This window comes from Micromesistius poutassou (assembly GCF_964030765.1).
Source record: "Micromesistius poutassou genome assembly, chromosome: 6".
In the NCBI taxonomy this organism is placed as follows: Eukaryota; Metazoa; Chordata; class Actinopteri; order Gadiformes; family Gadidae; genus Micromesistius; species Micromesistius poutassou.
Genome location: NC_140276.1, coordinates 6,024,550 through 6,047,628, shown reverse-complemented (window position 1 = coordinate 6,047,628; position 23,079 = coordinate 6,024,550). Strand labels below are relative to the sequence as shown.

The 23,079-nt window shown below is 45.3% G+C and overlaps 3 protein-coding genes across 4 annotated transcripts; 2 read left to right on the top strand and 1 right to left on the bottom strand.

Annotated features, from left to right (window-relative positions):
* Positions 1–1,255: 1,255 nt before the first annotated feature.
* On the top strand, positions 1,256–2,680 carry gpr101 (G protein-coupled receptor 101; the record flags this gene model as incomplete). Its single annotated transcript, XM_084469121.1, has 1 exon — positions 1,256–2,680. One exon carries the CDS (start codon positions 1,256–1,258, stop codon positions 2,678–2,680), a length of 1,425 nt encoding a protein of 474 aa, XP_084325247.1.
* Positions 2,681–4,898: 2,218 nt separating this feature from the next.
* Positions 4,899–15,027, bottom strand: tm9sf5 (transmembrane 9 superfamily protein member 5). Of its 2 annotated transcripts, XM_084469027.1 has the most exons (18): positions 14,733–15,027; positions 14,192–14,259; positions 14,016–14,109; positions 13,729–13,856; positions 13,502–13,631; positions 12,274–12,401; positions 11,815–11,929; positions 11,561–11,640; positions 11,302–11,407; positions 10,995–11,042; positions 10,516–10,648; positions 9,572–9,691; positions 9,400–9,457; positions 8,589–8,748; positions 8,315–8,466; positions 8,045–8,156; positions 7,404–7,575; positions 4,899–5,575 (listed from the first exon to the last, which is right to left on the bottom strand). In XM_084469027.1, the coding sequence occupies exons 1-18, from the start codon at positions 14,865–14,867 to the stop codon at positions 5,508–5,510; spliced, it is 2,007 nt and encodes a 668-aa protein (XP_084325153.1). In that variant the 5' UTR covers positions 14,868–15,027; the 3' UTR covers positions 4,899–5,507. The 2 variants fall into 2 exon arrangements, with proteins under 2 accessions (XP_084325153.1, XP_084325154.1); XM_084469028.1 differs by lacking the exon at positions 10,995–11,042.
* A 1,551-nt stretch (positions 15,028–16,578) lies between these two features.
* On the top strand, positions 16,579–22,915 carry rbmx (RNA binding motif protein X-linked). The gene is made up of 10 exons (XM_084469032.1): positions 16,579–16,713; positions 16,964–17,101; positions 17,742–17,848; positions 17,938–18,106; positions 18,230–18,355; positions 19,168–19,282; positions 19,408–19,536; positions 19,895–19,986; positions 20,811–22,469; positions 22,774–22,915. Exons 2-9 carry the CDS (start codon positions 16,993–16,995, stop codon positions 21,119–21,121), a joined length of 1,158 nt encoding a protein of 385 aa, XP_084325158.1. The 5' UTR covers positions 16,579–16,713; positions 16,964–16,992; the 3' UTR covers positions 21,122–22,469; positions 22,774–22,915.
* The last annotated feature ends 164 nt before the right edge of the window (positions 22,916–23,079 follow it).

The window sequence follows — 23,079 nt, the reverse complement described above, 5'->3', positions numbered from 1 at the left end:
TTGTACACACAGCTGATTGGGCTACACAGATGTGGGTAGTGGGGGGGGGGGGTGGTAGGGTGAAAGTGTTACGTTAACGACTACGTAACAAAAAAAACAACACTTACCACCATACCATGCCACCTACACAGAAGAACCGGGCTACGTAATCTATTTTGATATTCCAATTTCGTACCGAATCATAACAAGAGCCTTGGACGTGCAACGCACACACACACACACACACACACGCGCGCGCGCGCGCGGACGTGTGTGTGTGTGTGTGTGTGTGTATGTGTGTGTGTGTGTGTGTGTGTGTGTGTGTGTGTGTGTGTGTGTGTGTGTGTGTGTGTGCGTGCGTGTGTGTGCGTGTGTGTGTGTGCGTGTGTGTGTGTGTGCGCGTGTGTGTGTGTGTGTGTGTGTGTGTGTGTGTGTGTGTGTGTGTGTGTGTGTGTAGGTGAGAGACTTCTCGCTGGGCGAAGGCACGAAGCGTATGCTGAACCGACGCGAGAAGCGCGGGGGCCAGCCAGTTAACGGGGACGACAGCTAAAATGGGAGCAGGGGAGAATGATGATGACAACCGAGTAGCGACCACCGGAGACCCTGCGATCCGGCACTGAAGCTAGGACAGCGGCAGCCATCCGTGGATATCGCCGAGCAGACAGAACCACGGGAAGAAAAAAACAAAGGCATTGTGAACGCACTGAAATAGCGGATCAGAGGTAAGTCTATGGCATGATTATTGAACGTACGCTATGCTGTTGAAAAGGGCGGTTCGTTTCAACGGCTTTGATGTTGAATGCTAAACAGTGGCATACTGTGCGACCAAACGTCGTTTGTTAAATTGGTATTTCCTATTCAGCCCGATCCATATTCATTAGCCGCTGCTTTGATTCTCAAGGAAAGGACGCTGTCGTGCATTGACATATCCAAAATTAGAAATGGACAAATCAATGATTATGAATTCAACGTGAATACACGACATTCACGTGTGCACATACGAGTGTCATCACACGTTGAATAACAGTATGCCATTGATGCCCATGACTTGATCGCTGAATGCATTAGGCTACGTGGTGGAGTGCTTCCCAGTGTAGGATGTTGTTAAATATCTGCTTGAGAACACCTATGCTGCTTATGAGTTGAACATATTCCGCACCGTCTGACCCACAATCTGTTTCTGCACCCACAAGATGAGACCCATCTGACACCACCCCCAGGACACCTGCACAGAGGAGCCACGCATGCACCCCACAGGCCCCCTGTCGGACCAACCATGACCAGCCCCGAGCCGCCCGGCGCGAGCAGCTTCAACTACACCCACGGGCCCTGGGACCCGGTCCTGCCCGGCGCCGGCGCCGGCGGCGGGGGGGGAGGGGGCCCGGTCTGGCTGTCGGTGGTGAACAGCGTGGTGAAGATGGTGCTGATCTCGGTGATCGTGTGTCTGTCTCTGTTTGGCAACGTGGTGGTCCTGCTGGTGTTCCAGAGGAAGCCCCAGCTGCTGCACGTGGCCAACCGCTTCGTCCTCAACCTGCTGCTGGCCGACCTGCTCCAGACCGTGCTGGTCATGCCCTTCGCCATCGCCGCCACGCTGCCGGGCATGTGGCCCCTGGATGCCCGGCTCTGCCAGGGGCTGGTGGTGCTCATGCACCTGTTTGCCTTCGCCGGCGTCAACACCATCATCGTGGTGTCGGTGGACCGCTACCTGGCCATCATCCACCCGCTGTCCTACCCCACCCGCATGACGCCGCACCTGGGCACCAACCTGATCGTCGCCACCTGGGTGGTGAGCCTCATCCAGAGCACGCCGCCGCTGTACGGCTGGGGCGCCATCGACTTTGACCGCCGCCACAACGTGTGCTCCGTCATCTGGTCGTCCAGCCTCTCCTACTCGCTGGCCGTGTGCATCTTCTCCTTCTGGCTGCCCGTGCTCATCATGCTGGGCTGCTACTGGATGGTGTTCCGCGCGGCCCGCCGGCAGAACGCCCTGGTGCATCCCGTCCAGAGCCACTCCCAGCAGCAGACACCCCAGCAGCAGGAGGCCCCCCCACCGCCGCCCCCGCCGCCGGCCCAGGGGCCCGGGTCGGACGTAGCGGCACCGCCGGCCCAGGGGCCCGGGTCGGACACGGCGGCGCTGCCGCCGCCCCTGCCGTCAGCGGTCGCCGCCCCGCCCCCCGGAGGGTACCAGGTGCGGGTGCGGCACAGACGCTTCCACTACCACTGCAAGGCGGCGCGGGTGGTGTTTGTGATCATGGCGTCGTACATCGTGAGCATGGGGCCGTACAGCGTGCTCAACACCGTGTCGTCGCGCTCGGGCGCCGCCGTGCCCCCCTGGCTGTCCTCGCTGGCGCTGGTGCTGTTCTTCGTGCAGTGCTGCCTCCACCCGTACATCTACGGCTACATGCACCGCAGCGTGCGGAAGGAGTTCCTGGCCCTGCTGTGCGGGCCCCTGTGCAGGCAGGGGCCCCCCAACCAGATCTCCGCCATGGAGAGCTGCCGGACGGCCACCGACGGGCGCTCGGCGGGCCCCCAGGGGAACCTGGTCCCCAGCCTGGCGAAGCGCGTCTTCCCCCTGCACACGTGGGAGGAGGTGACCACCTTCTCCTCCCCCGCCCTGGGCAGGAAGTCGAGGGACAGCCGCAAAGAGACAACCTCCATCAGTCTGAGCTCGGAGAGGGAGGTCCCCGTGGGGAACGACTGATGCTAGGACGATCATTTCCCAGGACTCGCAAGCTCAACCATCAGGATATACGTGTGATGTTGTCGTCTTTCGTTTTGTTTGTACATTTTTAGTTGGCTCTGCCATTGAAGCGATTGTGAGGAAAAAAAACTGAACATGAAGGAGCTTGTCTCAATGGGTCTACTGTTCAATTTGTCGTAGTTGATGTGTTATGTTATATCATTTTTGCGGGCCAATGTGTGTCCAAATGACAGTCTCTCTATTTAAATCAATGTTTTGTATATTTTCATATAGACGCAGTCGTAATTGGTTATCGATTGAACCAGCCATGCATAGGTCTGTTACATTTATATGTTGAGGTGTTGTCAAAATCCAGGCTCACGTTTATGTTGCGAAAAGATTTTGCTGTAAATATGGGCCTTTCTGCTAAAGTAAGAGATTATCGGGGATTATCGTCTGCTATGATTTGATAATCACTCACTGGCCTGCCGAGCTTCAGAGATGACATCTGCCTTGTCACCTCTGAATCTCAGATAGCGTGATATCATCTGTCTTTGTGTCAGCGAAAGCAAGCAAACTTGTGAAACATAAAAACTCAGGGTATTAATGTCCAAATTTTGAGTGGCCATGTTTTTTAAGCATATTCTGAAATGTCTTCAATCATTTTCAATCATTCATATTTTTTGGTGTGGCAATTGTTTTTTTTTCCCCAAAAAACAAATTTCAAGGTAGAAAACATCTATCTGAGCAAGAAATGCTAGAAATTTGCCTTGGTCATTCTCAAGCTCATTGGAGGTGTAAGATGTGCCTCATCTGTGACAACCCCATTGTCAACCGTAAGAACAATGGCTGCCTTCAAAAGAATACACTGACAATGACCACAAGTGCATTGAAAATTACTCTAAAAGAAACAAAAACAGAGAAAAAGGAAACCACACAACTAGTCATTTGTCTGCATGCCGTTGAATGTTTTGTTTTAAACAAATTGATTTCCATGACATAATGAATCCCTTTGAAGACACATGGCTAAATATACCTCATATGTGTTTTCTATTTTGCATCAAGCCAGAGTTTTTTTATAGTGTTGTTGTGTACACTCGTACACACGTATATAACATATTTCTAATGTACAGTACATACCATTACCTCAAGGGCCATTTGAGACAAAGGCAATCTATTGAACTGAAGTGGTACGAGGCGTGGTCCCCTTAGCGTTTGATTAGATCAAAGTGCTGTGTACCCTGATTGGGAGTCTGTTAAGGTAGAGGGGGGGGGGGGGTTGAAAAAGGAAGGAAGGGGCTGGAAAAGAAATGCAACGTTAGGGCGCAAAGTGCAAAAGAAGATGGCATTTCTGCAAGATGCAGAATGAGCCATGGACATGTAACAGATATATATATATATAAAAAACAAATTAAAACATCATATATATATATATATATATGACGTTTTCATTTATTTTTTTGGTCCACTAAAAAAAGCTTTTAAAAATGCTTCCTAAAACACTGAATATTTTAAGATAAGCTGAAATGAAATTAACATACAAGAAAAAAGTTACATTGATAAATGTTAAAGCAAAGGCATGTGCTTTTCTTTGGAGATGAATAGTGCAGGAGGGTTGTAGCACACATATCTATGAAAAATATTTGATAGAGGACCAAATTGTTTAATAAATGAAACAGGCCTTTGCTTTTGAGTACATCACCATAAACGTATGGATAGATGTATTGCTTATGTACTGTACATAAAGGATTTTGGAAGTGCTTTTATAGTATATCTGGGTTAGTTCTAAAATTGTATTTACCTTCACAGTTGTCTGTTTAGAACTCATTAAATTGAATCAAATGTGTAAAATGTAAGATATGTCTTTCTACTTCATCCACTTAATTGAACCCCAGCCATGTAACACTCATTTGGTGAATAGTGTCAAAGAAATAAACCGCAACATCCTTTTCCAAATAAGTATTTATCATTTGTAAAAATGTTACCAGCAGGGAGTGCCAAACCCACACAGTCCACACTGCTATTAACAAACGAAAGAAGAATCTGCATTTCAGGTAGTCGGAATTCAGCAAAGCGTTGGCGACCATCGCTGTGCCGTGTACTTCATTACTCTTCAAGCTCCATTGAGATGAACCCCATGACAAACGTTCCTTGGTCCTCAAGAAGTGACACTAACCTCCTACAATAAAAACATGTCATTTTAAATAAAAAGGCAGGAATGGAAAACAATGTAGAACGATCATGGTTATAGAGAGATCTCATTTATGAAATTACGCTATAATAAGCTGTTTAATAGTCGAGTCTGTATAGGCCCTTCACCTTCCAAAAAAAAAGAAAAAATTACTTTGTATCACTATACTATACTATACACATGCATTTGAAAGGCATGTATATACTATATATACACATTCATACATACAAACACAGATATACCAACGCATATTATGTCAATACAGCAGTAGAGATCAAAAAGACTAATGAAAATATAAAATGTAGACCAAAAATATGGGACGGAACACAATAGTGAACTTTGATTTCTTGAGGCCTATTAATTTACTCTTACATCCAAAATTACTAATATTAACAACAACAGCCAGATCTTTGGAAGTCACCTTTATGTTCAAGGAGCCAAAACCGCTCAATAGCAAAAAAAACAAAAACAAATATGAAACCCAAAAAAAAACAATAGAAGCACATTCAACAAAAGAAAAAGAAGGATTTCTTGTTTTGCCCTTGCCGTTGTTACAGAGATAAGCAAATTTCTTTTTGAGTCTTTTCACATAAATTCCTCTTGAGAAGCCGACACTGAAAGGGCCTGCAGTGAGACAGGCCCACCCTGCCCGGTCCGTCAGTCCACCTTGACCACGCTGTAGATCTTATTCACAAACCAGAAACTGGAGAAGAAGCCGATGGTGCCTGGGGCGGGAAGGAGAAGGAGCAAAGTGGTGAAGGAGACGAGTCAAAAGAACCCCCAAAACCTAAAGCTAAAATAAAAACAAAAAGGAACATAAAAGACAAAACATCTGTCCAACCAACCCCAACTCACAAAAACACAAAACGCAAAAACCTCCTGGCTCTACTCTTCTCTCTTTGGTGCACTGCAGCGTTGAGCTCCAGGGAGCAGTGTGTGCGTAGGGACCGGAATTAATTGAATCAAAACCCGTGTACCTAACGTGACAGAATGAAGCGTTGACGTCGAGGTGCCGTCTGAGCTGCCGCGGATAAGCCGAGTGTCAGACCTCGTAGCGAGCCGTGCTACAGGGGGTAACGGCAGCAGGCAGTTCCTTCACAGCCGCTAGCCTGACGGGATCGTCCTTTTAGCGGCTGCCGAGATGCTTGGGAGACGGCGACGGGAGGGCACGGAGCCTTCCCGTTCCATTATGTCACGGCCGTGGAACGCGATGGAACGTGCACCTTCCCCCCGAGCCTCCCTCTCCGGAAGACAGGTTACATTTTAATTAGCCCAGCATTCCCGGTGGCTGTTCAACAGGTTTCACGTGTTCTTAGTGCAGACTTACTGTCTTACTGTCTGATCAAAGCAGGCTCGAGGTGAGAGACGGCGAGAAAGATCATCAGGAGAGTTCATTTTCATCATAATGAGAACAAGCCGGATTTGGATTGTTATCACGATCCGAGCTGGGAGTATAGACTTGGATTTAATGTGGCATGGCATCTCTTTGCTAAGGCTTGATGCTCGTTGGTTAGAAGAACGTCGGCCCCCCTGCTGTGATGATGGACCAATAGGCCGTCGTATCTAGCCCCCAGACCTGAAGATTTCTCCTCCCGACGTCCAATGACATCGCAGCCTCTATAATTCTGTGGACTAGCTCCACTCACCTTCAGTCATAATTTTGAGTGTGTGTGTGTGTGTGTGTGTGTGTGTGTGTGTGTGTGTGTGTGTGTGTGTGTGTGTGTGTGTGTGTGTGTGTGTGTGTGTGTGTGTGTGTGTGTGTGTGTGTGTGTGTGTGTGTCCGTCATCCTCCATCCTCTATTCAATCCTATGGTCTTTCTGTGTGGTAGTGTCAGCACAAGGAGAGGGAAGGCTGTTGCCATCTCAACAAGAGGCAACAGCAGTCATTTGCTGGTGGACGGTTTACTGAGGCCTCTGCGACGTCCATTACCGTCCTTTTCAGCAATATTCAACCTCAACACGCCATAACTCAGTTCACGTGGTCACGTGGAGGGTGATGTCATAACAGGGCAAGATATATATGTGTAAATTAATCTGCGTGTACATTTGAGGCAAAAATTGTGTTGCTAAGAACTGTGATACACATATACTTTCAGATTCTTTGTTTGGATAACAGGCATTTTGGCTGACGTCACTACAAGCCCTACAGACATAGAGGGGTATGAATGAGAAAACTAAGGTTGGGACTTCCCTGGGTGGGGCTAAACGCTAGAGGCCTTGTCAATGTAATTTGAAACAGGATCATTTTACTGCGCAAGATGTGACCGAAGTCCAAATCCATTTGTTCTTTGTTTCTCTCTCAACAGAGAGCCAAGCAAACACACTGCACAGTAGAGCAGTGCTTCCCGTAAGCGCCAACAGGATAGAGATCCTGTCCTATTGAATCGACCCGCCCACACACACACACACACACACACACACACACACACACACACACACACACACACACACACACACACACACACACACACACACACACACACAGAACACAGGCAGCCATTGTCAAGTCTACACCCTGCAATCCCTCACCAAAAGAAATGACGTTTTATTCACCTGTGAACAGGAAAAAGATGAGCACCATGATGGTGGTGTAGCCAAAGTAGAGAATGGTGCTGGCCGCGCCTACTATCTGTAGCTTGGAGAAGAAGTAATGGATGGCGTAGATGAACAGGTAGACGGCCGTGAAGCCACTGGTCAGGAACGATCGCCACCACCAGTGGTAGTCCTGGAGACAAGAAAACATTCAAGATTTGAAGTATGAATGGAAAATGTACCAAAATATTAGGCTTGCGTAAAAATCATTTTTTCTTTGATTTGGTGGATGTATAAGGAGAATAGATAGTGCATGTGGAATAAACAAGTGGGCCCGGCAATGCATCTTAATCTCCTCGTGAATAATAACTATGTCTGTTTTGTGTGCACGTTCCCCCTTCTAATTCATTATTCCGTCTGTTTAACCGGCCAGCATCTCATCACCATGGACACTTTTTAATTTTTTTTTTATTGTATTTAGACTCCAAAGTTCACCTCTGGTAAATCTGCTCTTATGTCCTACCAATGCCACTTCACCATATCTACCAGGCTCACCATTTTCCTCCACGTGAGGAAGCCCACTTCTTCTCAAAATACAGTCTCATCTGCCCTCGGCAACATACAGTACATAAGCATTGAAAAAGTCCCCGCAATCCTCTCACCTCAGCACAGAGGTGGAAGTAGCAGAGCAGCACCGTCGCCTCTGAGCAGGTGATCAGCAGGATGATGAAGACGAGGAACAAGAAGCCAAACATGTAGTACATCTGGTGGGACCTGAAGGACACACACACACACACATTGAGGCAAATGCATAGCATCAACCTGTTACATCGACGTGAGTGTGTGTTCCGGCTGTGGGGCGTTAAAGCCACAGGAAGTGTCTCCCCCCCCCCACCCCCCCCCCCCCCCCCCGCTCCGGGTCACATCCGTACCAAATGCTGTTGAGGATGAAGAAGAGCTGGATGAAGATGCAGCCGAAGGGCAGGATGCCCCCCATGACGATGCCCGGGATGGGCTTGGTGAAGAACGACTGCTCTGGGATCTGCCGGGGAATCTGATTGGTTCGGACGGGCTGCTCGATGGCCTGGGAGACGCGACGGCAAGAATCGACCGGGGAGGGGTTCATTAAAAAGCATTGCAGAAAAAAAAAAGACATAATAATTATAATATTATAATAATTCACTCTGACATGACGGCTAAACGCACCGGTTTCTTGAAGCCGAAGTAGGCGCCCAGGAAGGTGAGGGGCACGGAGATCCCGAACCACAGAGCCAAAATGGCGACGAGGGTGCCAAAGGGGATGGCTGCGGAGGATCCCTCCACCCACAGGATCAGGTTCATCAGGAAGAAGTCCGCAAAGATGATCCTGGGACGCGTGAGAGAGAGCGAGAGTGTTAGGGGTAGAGCAGGAGAGGGGAGTGTCAATCGAGTAAATAAAAGCCGGCTATTCAAAGCTGTCACCTTTATCTGGTCAAATATTAACTGAAGTGGTGGTTGAGCACTTCCTACTCCAAGCCCAACATTACATGATGACATTGAATGACAGCTAACAAAGGAAATGACAAGTGTACAAGACAGATATGAAGATTTGAGAATCTGGAGGGGCTGGAAAACAAAAAGGGATGGTGTTACGACTTGTTTCCCGTTTTGTTACAAACTTTGAAACAAACTCATTCCCTCGGGGGACAAGCTTTCAGAAGGGGCTTTTGATAAATGTATTCCTAAAAAAGGGTAGCCAACCAAAACGGTGTTGATTCGAAGCCTTTACAGGAACTTCTTTACAGTCAACTTCTGCTGGCCGAGTTTGAGCCTGCCCGCTCCGCGTTTACAGATCCCAGCCTCCAGCAACGCGATGGCTCGACACAAATACGACGCGAAAGAAAAGGGAAACACGCCGTTGACCTGGATATGAGCGGCTCTGTGATCCACAGATTCTGATTCTAAAAAGGTCTGATTTGTGACACTGATATCCAACCGATACACGTGCGATGAAACAAGAGAAGGACACTCGACCTACCCCGGGCAGAGCAGGGCCGTCAAGAGGACGTTGGTCTTCCACTTCTCCCCTCCGAACGCTGAGGAAGCAAACAGCAACGATCGGTGAGAACATTAGCATGGAACGTGCCAGTACAATACCGAGGAGGACGGGTGGGGGTGGGGGTGGGGGGGGGGTAGTGTGCGGTCCGTACTCTTGTAGAGGCGTGAGGACACGTAGCCGGCCGGCGTGCCGAGGAGGACCCAGAGAACCACGGCGCACGTCATCAGAGCACCGCGGTTGGCCGGGCTGAGGAAGCCCAGGCAGGCCAGGACTAGAGGGAGGCAGACAGACACACATCAGTCACTGAGGTCCAGCATTGAACCACGCCGTGAATGAAGCGATTCAGTCTGCACTGCAGATGAAGACGGACTAAGACTCTTTGAACGTTGGGCTGCTCCGCGCCGCTTACGCCATGTCTCAAAACTCCATACATCAAGCAGCCAGAAAAAGGAGGAGACAGTGTATATATATTGAGGGTAATACCACCAACCCAACTGAAAACTACAAAAACACAAAAAAGGATTCACCAACTACAGCACACTGTTTAATTAATAAATATAGATAAACAAAATGCATCTGCATATACTCACTCTATTGAAATTGCTGCTGTTATTATTGTGTATTAATGTTAATCAACTTCAAGGGGCAACATAACAGATTATGCCGGAATTGTTCAACACTTGTGTGCGTCGCCATGACAACACAGTGGGCAGAACTGGAGGGCATTCCAGAAAGCAGGATTTATACGACCACTATCTGGGTTAAAAATTAAACTTTGTGCAACGGATTGTCGACAAATGGGTAGAAGCCGTTTAGGGAACTATTGCTCAGCATTTTCCCTATTGGATGCATGTTTCTTAAATTAAAAAAAAAAAAAGCAGCCTAGACAAGATGAGCAATTGAATGAATTAAAAGAGAAGTAGCAATAAAAGTGGAGACAGTAAAACTCGGGCCAGGTGCCGGCGTTTACCTACCGCAACAACTTAGGAAAGGTCATTGGACGGGCAAGTGAAGGGCTTTTGTGGAGCATGGCAATTGATCTACTACCACCCATCAAACAAAACGAAAAAGGCAGAATAGAAAGAGGAGGCTCACAGAGTGTGATGAAGGTCATGATGAAGATCTGAGTGCCCTGTCCAAGGAAGACCGACAGCAGCATGCCCTTTCTGGGGGGACGGAAGACGTCCCCGTGCACCTGCTTCCAGCCGGACTCCTCCTGGGCGTCCTCCTGAGAGGGGAGGTGGGGGGGGGGGGGAGACGACAACAGAGAGACGATAAAGTGAAGCACTGCAGCGTTCTCTGATGTTTTACGTAGCGGAACAGCCAGTACCCTGTTAGTGTCGGAGTGAAAGGCAATTAGGGGAGTAATAATTTGGTAAGTAGATCATTATAAATGGAGGTGTGTGAAAGAGAGGTTTACCCAACATTTAGCCCATTAGCTCTGGTGCCAAAAGCGGCACAGGGGAAATATCATTTATAGACAAAATAACTACATCCCTCTATATCGCTTTTCCCTACCAGAAGACCCGATTTCACCACCTTGTGTACAAACGGATCAGAGTAAATAGTCTTACGTAGTTTATTTGGACTTTTCCTGTTGGTGTCGGAAGCTTAATCAAGTCCTGTGGAACGTCACACAATGTTTAAATAGCTATGTATTCTCATACTGGTGTACACTTACGTCAACTTAATGCTTCCAATCCTTTGGGGATATTATTTTATATACTTATTCTTTTGTGTTTTGGCACAAGCAAACATGTGTCTGTATTTTGTTTACAACTTATTCCATTTGAATTGCTCCGAGCTATTCCTGTTAGCCACATAGCATTATTAGAGGCAGGGGAAAAGAGGAAGAAGCCCTGAAATGGCGTCCATCTTTACCTGGTCCACCTGGTTGTATCTGGCTATGTCCTTATGCAGGGTTCTCAGCATGATCATGGCAACCATGCCAGACAGGAAGAGGACAATGACTAGCGAGTTCATGATACTGTAAAACACATGGGTCACACCACAGCATCAGCAAACAGGTACAAAGAAAAACACACAGGCACGAGTATTCTAAATTCACACGTACGGTTAGTAGCAACTGTTAAACCTATGAATCCACGCACAAAATACCAAATGTAGTACGTCACCATACCTGAACCACTGGATGTTGGTGTGGGGCATGGACACCAGGATGTAATCCCACCGGGACGCCCATTTGATGTCATTGTTCTCCTGTGAAACACAACATTTGCATGTCACAAAAGGCTATTGACACACATGTGTACACACACACACACACACACACACACACACACACACACACACACACACACACACACACACACACACACACACACACACACACACACACACACACACACACACACACACAGTGTGAAATCCTACCTCAAAGGTAACCGAGTAGGTGTATGTTATCTGCAGGTCAGAGTTAAATTCTCCGAAAACGTCCATAGGCACTGTCCCGTCACACGCCAGTTTATTCTCGTCTTCGTGTTTGATACTGTCCCGCGCAGAACACAGAACAAAAAACATTACAGCAACACAAGCAGGCGCCAATATGAATGAATAAAACATGCTCAAGCAACTTATAGTCAATAATAGATTCTACATTGGTTTTGTCCATCAGCATAGGTAGATTGCATGGTAAGAAAAATTGTGTGTCCGTGATTGTGTATCTGAAATTCATTGGCAAAGGCATCCATGGTTTCATATTTTCAGCAGGATGGATCACGAATGTGTCTGAGATGCACAACACATTTTCCACATCATTCCAGTGACCAGTGCTTTAAAATGACCTGTGATGGACAGACTCTGTGGCCTGTTGACCAGGCCACACATACATACCTCCTGGGCTCCATTGTAGCAGCCACAAGCCTTGCACCTTTCCATCCTTCTTCCCCTCCACTGTGGTAAGTGATCCTAATGTCCACGTGGTTGAACACATAGAAGCTGTTTTTTTTATTGAAGTCGACCTGGAGAAAGAATAAGGTCATGTTAAACTTCCTACTAAATGAAATTGGCCTCTCGTAGATCCACACTGCGTTACCTTTAGTGAAATTACTTCAATATTGCAATATAGAGCAAAAGGAAAGACACAATAGTTCAATGTAGGTATTTTTCGTCAACTGTAACTCATAGCACAATGATTGACAGCAAGCTGTGGTCCAAACCGATGCATATATCAAGGCAAAGCTCTACCCTAGCCACCGCAACCAATCCTCCAACCTCTCTAAACGCTATATCCCGCCCCAACCTCCTGTATTGTGTGGACACCTCAAGAAATACTCAAAAATAACACCTGACTTCAAGTTACATGCATCTTTATATTTATATAAAGAGATAAGAGGCAGCTTCGGGAAACACAACCTCTCTCTCTGCTGCCTCTTATCTCTCGATAAGTGGCACATTTGCCTTTCTAAAATGTTTTTTTTTTTTAACTTTGCCTTTATTTTCTATCTATTTTACTTTTTACTTATCTATTATTTTCTTTTATTGTATGACAATGTTTATATGTGAAGCACTTTGAGTCTGCCTGAGTCTTGTGTATGAAAAGTGCTATATAAATACAGTTGCCTTGCCTTATATCTTAGATTAGTCGTCTTATCTCAATTGACCTTACAAGAAACTTGGGACTACTACCAACTACTACTAATCGCTACTATAATCATCATTGCCTACAATGAAATCTTTGAATAGCGATACGATTACCTCATAAACACACATTTTGATACTCTCTGTATTCATTACTACACTACTATGTACTCTTATCAAGTGCAAATCGTAATGAACATGAATATATCTTCCATCTCAATTATGGGACAGATACAGAGCTTCAATTGTTCATTTTGTTAGTGTATTAGTACACTATAAATTTACTTTTGAACAATGAAGTATGGGTTTACAGTAGTCCTAAAAGTTTAAGAAAAAACACAAAAGATAATTTTTGGCCAACCAGTACACAGACAATGTCCTCCCCTGTACACCACTCAAGGTTACACTAGAGCCCACAAAAGAAAGTGAGCCAGTCTGTGGCTCATCGGTTACAACTCCATGTCCATCAGATCCGACTCACGTTGATTACGCAGGCGTCCTTGCCATGGCCCTCGGGGGTGACGTAGCAGCCAATGGGAAAGCCCGGATTGCAGTACTTCTGACCCTGCTCTACATCATAGCACCAAGTGACGGGCATATTGTCAACGATCCTGGAAGAAAAATAAACAAAATCGTCTGGTTGTCAGCCCAACCTGTTTTGCATTTTTAATAGTAAAATGTTGCACCACAATGAACATGTTGGTTTACCAGTGATGCTGGTAGTTCAGTTGCATTCCACGCTTAAGGAAATCCAGTTTTTCTGCATCCTCCTTGGAACCCTTTTTATACACCTTTGTGCATACCTTCTTGCATTCCACTTTCTCATCAAAATTGAACTGTCAAAGGAGAAAAATAAAACAACCTTTAAAATGAATGGCTTTAATATGACCTAAGTGCTGTGCCAGTAGGTGTAGAAATACAACTCAGATCTCTTTCACATGTTAAGACCTACTCCCTCCTCCCATATTACATTATTTACTTGTCATGATTCTCACTTTGTATGGTGAAGTCTCAATTCTTTCACCAAACAACACCTGCCCAAGGTTCTCCGATGGTCTGCTCTCCTTGTCATCGTGGCAGAAGTCAAACCTTTTGAGAAATGTGCAACAATTAGAACGCAACAGCTAGAACACTTTCAGTGAAACCACACCAGCCATTGAGAACCACGTACACGTCATATTCGTAAGGTAGGACCGATTCCACTGAATCCAACCGATTCACGAACAGCTGAATCAGAGTCTGTAATGAAACAAGAGTTGTATCAGTCAGTGGAGAATATGCCGAGTAGTATGAAGCGAACTGTGCCCGCAGAGCAGCTCATTGACAAGCGGCATACGGTGTCGTCTGTCTATGCTACCCCTGTAACACAGGCACTAGTAAATAGTAGCCTACCTATGTTTACTTACAACTCATATATGCTACGTGTAGCCATGCAAAAGAAAGACGCCCTATGGTAAGCATTAAGTTAAATGCACCTTAGTCAGCTTGCTATCTGCTAGTAATAACGGTAGCGTTACTACTTGTTTGAACTATGCCAATGTGGCAGCGGTAGTGACTGCAACCAGCAAATGTTAGCAACTTAATTTGTGTTTGTTTTGATGAATCAAAAAACTCAGGCCCAGATTGGCTACCTAAACCGTTATAGAGAAAAAACAAAAGAGGTGTATCGATGTAAATCAAATGCATGATCAAAGAATGTGCGTACACTTTACCTGGCATTCACCCCCTGCTTTATCCTTCTTACAGAAACTTACTGGAGCTAAACCCGGAAGATAAAAAGCTGAACACGAATATAACACAGACAACACGCATACGGGTAACAACCCAAAGTTCGTTCGCGTCTTCATTTTTTAACTCGGTTTCGCTTGTTATCCTGGTCTCCCTGCGTAGAACTGCGTTGATTACAACACAACAAGATAATGGACCGTCGACTAGCTGTGAAGCGTTAGCTCACTAGTTAGCCCGCCGCTACTGCTGCTGCTGCTGCTCCTGCCGCCGCCGCTGCTGCTGCTCGGGTTAATGGTAAAGTGGGCCGAGCTGCCTGTCACCGCGGCTGAATGGACACTGCTGTCCCGCCTACCGCTGTCATTCCAGGACAACCTCCAGGGGGATGAGGAGAGAACAAACTGGAAATTCAGGAAACACGATCGTCCCACGACCTTACCCGTCAACCATCCAAACCTGTGTAGTAACTTAAAACGGCCGACACAAAGGGAAATTGATTTGATTGCTTTATTAGATCAAAAACAATATATTTGTAGTGTGGTTTTTCCCACTAAGAACCAATCTCAAAAATGGCTGTAGGCATTGTTATTTGCTTGACAGGATCTCAACTATTTTACTTTGCTATTAGACAGAAAAGCCAGCTCAGTAATTATATTTAAACACTAAGAAGAATGACGGCTGACGCCCATGGTTTCTATGGAAAAGTTCACAGCGTCACTAGTTAACAATAGGCCTACGTCACCAACTGGGCAACTCTGTTATCTTCCGAAACTTTCGCGAAATTGTTTTCGCGAAATGTTCACACATATTGACCACCTCACATAGTGTCCCCCAGTATATGATTCAGTCGGGCCTGAATGGTATTCCCCACTCAGAACCTATCAAAAAAATGTCTAGGACCTATTTCAGACCATCGTTTGAAATAGGCCATGCAGCCATTTTTAGTAAGGAAAATTCAGCTTTTATAAAAATCGGATTATAGATACATAATAATACATAATAAAAAAAAAGTAAATGTCCTGTTTAGCATATAACATGTGTGTTTTGTGGGGGGCCCAATGTGATTTAACCCATGGACCACTGGCCTGAAATAGGCCGTACAGCCATTTTTCTAAATCAGGCTTTTCTGGATTTCCTGTCTTTTCAGCTGTCCTGATTTGATCTAAATGAAAACAGTGTCTGGTAGGAATATGTCAGTGAGGACCAACCTGACATTTCTACTTTATCATCTATGGATGAAAAAGATATAACCCTATCGAATCATCAACCTCCTGGGTGTCCCCCTATTAGCCACACAATCAACCATTCCATGATGTTAAATCTCATTTGGGGTCAAATCCTAATGGTCAAATCCTAGAAGCGCCCCAGGCCTACCAGATGTTGTGTGGTCTCTCGTATGCGATGAGTTTGGAATGAGCGTGATTAGATTAGATTTGATGGAATGAGAACCTTTTAAGTTATCGATATACTTACTTGTGATTTTTCAAATCACACTGGGCAGCAAGAAAGCAAGATTTGTAGCGGTATTAATATATATGAGAAGAAACGCCCTTCAATCGATTACAATTTAAAACATATTCTTCGAAACGTTAGATAGAAAGAAAAACTAAAATTGTTGTTCGATTCACTTTATATTTACATATACTTTAATGGGACGGAGATCAGACTCTGAAATTGTATTTTGAAATATATCTATCGACGCCGTGTGGTTCCCAATGATCATCGTTTTCACAAATCTTTCCATGTCGCCCGTGGCCGAAAGAGGGCAGTATAACGATATCGCGGCCGTACCCACATTTAGCGCTCAAACGAAGAAGAGTACGGAAGAGGCGGTGCGGAGATCTCTCTTTCACCGCGTTTGCTCGTCGCTAAATGTTTGCATTGTAGTCAGCCAGTACTAGTGTCTCTTTGATATAGCCCAGAAGACGAAGCTTGGCGCTGAATAAGTGGACGCATTTATCCGAAACGGTAACCCGTCTCTCTTTTCAAATACATACGGTCATTTTGTAGCAACCATTGTGTTTATAGTAACAAGGCATGGTATCGTTACCCTCAATTCAACCATCGCCATTTTACCCGATTGACTGGGACAGTGCTAGCGGATAAGACGACCACCTCTTCGCCTGGGGTGGACGATGGATAGATGTTCAAATAGAGTGTTGTGATGTCAAATTTCCTATTTTACTATCAGCAATGAAAGCGTATCTGTCTTTTGCAGGCCTTTGCTCTACTTTACAACGGTACACCATGGCAGAGGCGGACAGACCGGGAAAACTGTTCATTGGCGGTCTCAACACTGAGACCAACGAGAAGGCCCTGGAGCAGTACTTCAGCAAATATGGCAGGATTGTTGAAGGTGAGATTGAGTTTAAAGTGTTTATCTCGTTTCGTGATCTCGTGATCAGGTCAGCCGTTTATCTTTTGTTTGATACCGTTTGTGACGTGTATTGGACACGCGTGTTTTTATTTAAACTCGTCATAGGAGAGTTACAACCATAGTGCTCAACAATTCCCAGGCATTTTGTGTTTTTTGAAAATCATTTTTTGCAGTTGTGTGCTTTGCACTTACTTTCAATGTTTGGCCTGATGGGCAAAAATAACCTAACGGACACATTACATTACGAATATAGTCAACTGGGTCCAAACCTACCGAACACAACACAACACACCACACATTCAAGAGGGTCAAGATGACCCTCGAGCCCTCCTATCAGTCACAGCTGGTTAGAAGGGACACACATATCACACAGAAAGACAACACAACCCGGAGGCTCAAGGACAAGAGAACCCTCTATACTCCTCTCCCACACAAAGTCTACCACACACACCTGGCTAGGAAAGATACTATAAGTTTCACATGCACCGGATCACGGGGCTCTTCTGAAGCAGAACTTCCACGGAGGCGAAGCTCCCGACGACCTCAGCGCTGTTGGCTTGAATGGCAAACGTTACCGTCCGATGCACGTATAATGAGCAAATTGCAATTCTCATTTCAGTTCTCTTGATGAAAGATCGTGAAACAAACAAATCAAGAGGTTTTGCCTTTGTTACATTCGAAAGTCCAGCCGACGCAAAGGATGCAGCACGGGAGATGAACGGCAAGGTAACAATTTTTGCCATAACGTCGTGCTCACATCGTGCTGTAGGTTTAAAGAATTTGTCACTGAATGCTTTTTAAATTCTTTTTGATAGTCCCTTGACGGCAAGCCGATCAAAGTGGAGCAGGCAACAAAGTCTCAGTTTGAAAGTGGAGGCAGGCGTGGGCCGCCACCACCCATGCACAACCGCAGCCGTGGTCCACCTAGAGGACCCAGAGGCTCCCGGGGAGCCCCGAGTGGCATGAGGGGACCTCCTTCCAGAGGTACGTTCAGTGATGAAATGTGATCACCTCTCTCACCAAATCAAAATAATATGGAAAAAGGCACTCTGGATATGTTGCACATCATTTTAACTTATGACCATCTGTGTTTCTTGTCTGTCAAAGACTACTATGATAACCCGGGGAATGTAGACCCCTTCTTTAAAGGGATGTCATCCCGAGGCCCCCCTCCCCTAAAGAGAGGGCCCCCAGTCCGCAACGGTGGCCCCCCACCCAAGAGGTCAGCACCATGTAAGTGTGGGGGAATACTGCAGGGGCTTATTTATTTTTCTATCCACGGTTCAAACACTAAAACTAGTGCTTCTGCATGCTTGTATTAGCTGGTCTAAAAATGCTTATACTGTGAAACATTTACTAACGGATGAATGCGTATCATCTATATTGTATGTGCATATGAGTAGTGCATCCTTGCTTCAGAAAATGCCAGTCACCTCCTAGGAAATGGATGGTATATTTTGCAGGGTTTTTCCCCTACATTAAAAAGGTATAGGAGATCAGGATTTAGAAAGCATAGAATACATTAATCTCCGCGTGAATACATTTTGCATGCAATGTGGTCTTTTGGCCAGCGGATGGCAGGTGTATGTTGTATACCTGCTAGTAGCTATCCAATCCAAGTTATTTTGCATAGATTTTGGCTGGCTAGCACTGAATATGAAAGTTTGGACAATCGGGTTATATTAATTCCACATGGGATTTGTGCTTTTAAAAATGATGGTGAAAAGGATAGAAGGGCCTTTTCTTCCCACAAGGTGGTATCGCAAATTGATATTGGCTTTTACAGATGGGTAGATGAATACAAATGTTATAACCGTATAATGTATTAACCGTAAAATGTATAGATTTCCTTTACTGTACACGGACCGATCATGCTCAGTGTTGTGTGTATGGTCACCCCTGAAAGGCCCATTATGAGGCACTAAAAACTCTGCATTGAATTGTTTCAAATGCATGTGCCCTGCAGCCGGAGACCAACATTCTCTATATTGACTCCATATGTTGGATTTCAGTGCTAAAGAGTATTTTTGCCCTGGGTGTTACAGCACCAATGTCGAGTGACCGGGATCCCTACGGGCCTCCACCTCCCCGCAGAGACTCCATGTCCAGGAGAGACGACTACCCATCGCCGAGAGATGACCATTACAATTCCAAGGACAGGTAATCGAATCCAGTAACCAAACCCTACAACTGTTGCACGGTGTAAAAGCTTGCCTGCTCAACGTGATTGTATCTTGAGTTGTTTTTTTCTTACCATTAAATGATATTGACCCCTGTCTCCACAGCTACTCCAGTAGGGACTACAACTCCAGGGATTCGAGGGACTATGCACCCCCGCCCAGAGATTACTCTTACAGAGAGTACTCCAGTTCCAGCAACAGAGATGACTATGGCTCAATGTCGAGGGGATACAAGTATGTTCAAATTACACCACCTCTGCTGTTCCTCGGTTTTGCGCCACCACAACAGTAGTGCGTTCTACAAAAACACTTGCACGCGATTGCACGTCTTTGTGGTCTGCATTTAAAACAAATGTATGCATTTGTTTCAAGACCATGCACTAGTCTTTGTTTTGTATTGTTATCATAGTCTCTGCAACAGATACGTCTGCAGTGCATTGTCGGGCCTACACCATTTAAGATGGCCCTCTCATTCCGGTCATAGTCTGATCTATTCAAAAGAGAACTCCCTTTGATAAGGGCATGATGCTGTTTGGAGTGTTTGGCAAGTATAAAAAAAAAAGGTAGGTAAGAGATGCTAACTTGTGTGCAGTGAGCGTGATGGCTATGGCGGAGGTCGGGAGCCCAGGAGCTACATGGAGCGCCCGAGTGGCGGCTCCTACAGAGACTCGTATGATGGTTACGGTAAGACATGACCCCATTTATCTCGTAAAGGAAACATCCTCTGACTCCAGCCCAAACCAGGACTGCTTGATCGACTTGAGGAAAAAGAGAAAAACGCCATATCCCCAATCTCAAATAAAGAGGCCGCTTTGTTACGTTTGTAACTTCCAAAGCGAAAGTTGTTAAAGCCAACCTCCCTAACAACTTTTTGGAGGCAGCGCAATATTCCCTGAACTACGTAGGAACTTTTTTGAGTTAAAAGATATAATCAGTTGATATTTTTTCAGTTTCATTTTAAGCAAAACTCGGCGAAGAAATATTTTTGTCAAACGCATCAAGGCAAACTGTTAAAGTGTCTGCAGGAGTGGGCATCTATAAAGGAATCTCAAAGGTCCATGGAACGTCCTGTGGACCGCTCTGCGTCTGTGCTTTCCAAATCACTCCCTCAAGGAGTAAATATCCCTCCCCCAAAAAACCTGTCAAGAAAACTCTGAAAACCACATGCTTATCTGCAGTTCTGACCCATGGAGTTCTAAAAAGGAAAAACAAATGTCTACTCAAAACAATGGCATGCTGAAAGAGGCCCCATTTTCCATGTCACTTTCCTTAAGTTGGGAAAGCTTGTTCAATTGTGTCGCCTGATTTAAAAAGTGTAAAATATTACCCATAGTCATTTTTCCCCCATGGTGACGACAATATGGGTAATATTAACAAACTGAAGTATAGTAACTCTTCTAAAACGGCATAATGTCTGTTGGCAGAAAAAAAAAAAAGTGGACGATTGGAAGTGTATTTTATTTAAAGTTGAAAATTTGTCAATTACCTGACCCCCATTGACCCTGCAGGTAACTCTCGCAGTGCCCCACCCTCACGGGCCCCCCCGCCCTCCTATGGTGGAAGCAGTCGCTATGACGACTATGGCAGCAGTTCCCGAGACGGCTATGGCAGTCGTGACAGTTACCCGAGCAGTCGCAGCGAGCCCTATCCGCCTAGCCGTGGGGAGCGAAGCATGGGCAGGCCCGAGCGGGGGCCCCCTCCCCCGGTCGAGAGAGGCTACCCTCCTCGTGACTCGTACGGCGGCTCAAGTCGCGGTGCCCCGCGGGGAGGCCGCGGGGGAAGTCGGGTGGATAGAGGAATGGCCCGCAGCAGATACTGAACACAAGGACAATCGGAATAAATGCCACAGCGTTCTTTTTCACTGTAAAGTTACATGTGTTGTGGAGCAAAGTTTTTGGAAGGGGCCGACATAGTTGACCCCATTGCCATGTCTAATTCTGTGGAGTATGACGCTTGTCCGCTGTCTTTCCTCCCACTTTTACCATTAGGTTTTAGTTAAGTGTTAAACGTTTTTATAAATATACGTATTATTTCTGCTGCCAGTGTAATGGTTCAGTCACATGTTTTTATTTTTTACATAGAGCTGTGAAAATCTGCTTTGCCCCTTAGTTGTTGCTTTCTTACAATAAAGTTATTGGCCAGACATTGTTTTTAGCTAATTTCTCTTATAAAACACTACCAGTAATATCAACCTGACACTAAGTAAACCTTCCTGATGTTACCCCACAAACTGCACTAAATGGCTTAGTTGAAACTTTTCCTACCTGAATAATTAATCTGCTGACCTGAGGTAATTCTAAACCAACATGTCCTCTCAACTGGTCCTCCTGTTCCATGGGGAACAAGCAAAAGTCACATCTTCTGAATGTTTCCTTGGAAATGGATCCGTCATCATAGTCAAAGTATGAAGGCTTTCATCCACCAAACCAAAGACCCCAACAACCAAACTCGAGTATATGCAACTCAACTGATAAGCCAGCAGCTGGTAAGCAAAGCAAACCTCTTTGTTTCTCGTCTGTAACTCAGTTTCTCATTGTCCTGTATTGCTATCTCTACTCTCAGCCGATGGCCCACCTATACCTCAAAAAATCTGAAAACTCCAACTGAGTTAGGATTAACATCTAGCCCTTTCACCAACCAAAATTGTCAACAGAAGAGCTGGTCCTCGGTCGACCAATGACAATCGGACACCAAACTTGCCAGCGGTTTCCAAGATTGCTGAAGGGCACAACTCGAACGACTAAACAAAATCTGATTTAACGAGAGCATTTTTTTTTTTTTGTCGCACGACATTTTGTAGTTTCTTAGCAAAGGATTATGTGCTAAATTGTCATTCTTAGATCACTTAAAGCAATTGTATCACTTTCAAAGCCTTTCCTACCACCATGCAAATTCAAAAACAAATGGACTCCTGGACCCAACCGACTCCTTGATGACAAAATGGAAGCTCGACCCCTGAAGTGCCAAACAAACAGGACCGGACCATTGACGACGGGGTTGTTTTCAGACATTTGGAAATACCTGATGGGCTGTTGGCTGTGAGCTGATATTGGTGTTCTTTTACAGGATGAGCTGTATGCTGAGATGAACTTGGTTTGTGCACCATATCGGCCCCGAGTCCTCAAGTGGCTGGACCAGTAGCATCCCCCCTAAACGCCTGCAAACAGGTATGTCCCCAAACTAGAATTGTTACAACGGTACACTTAACTGTGTACTGTTAATGTGATTTTGCTTAATACATGTGTAATAACACTCACAAGAAACTAAAAATGAAGTGTTGCACAACCATTAATGTATTCTTCAGTAAACCAATGCTAAATTCAGTTTTCCGTACCCAGGTGTTTCAATTTATGTGCCTAATTGAGATAAAAAAAAAAGGTTATAGTAAATGTGCTTGAATGTAACGGAATTATCCTGTATAGCCTTGCGATTGAAATGCTCAACTCTTAACTGTCCTGTGCCATGCTGTAGGTCTCTGTTCCAGTGGTGAATGGTATGTCTTCGGCCATCAAAAGTACGGTGACAAGGATGGCAGACTTTCAAATGAAGGATTACTCAATTCAAATATATTACTTTTTTTTTTTTTTTTTTTTAATAAAAGCATTTAAATGTGTATTTTGTCTCATTTGTTCACGTTAAACCCGTTTTGGGCATTTGGCCCTAATCTTTAGGCTATAAAAATATGGATGAATAAGTTCATTCTGTTTTAGTGTGAAACTTAAGCCTTGACTGGGGTCTGCATGTGGCTGTAAATGTAATGGCTTGTTTTACTAATGT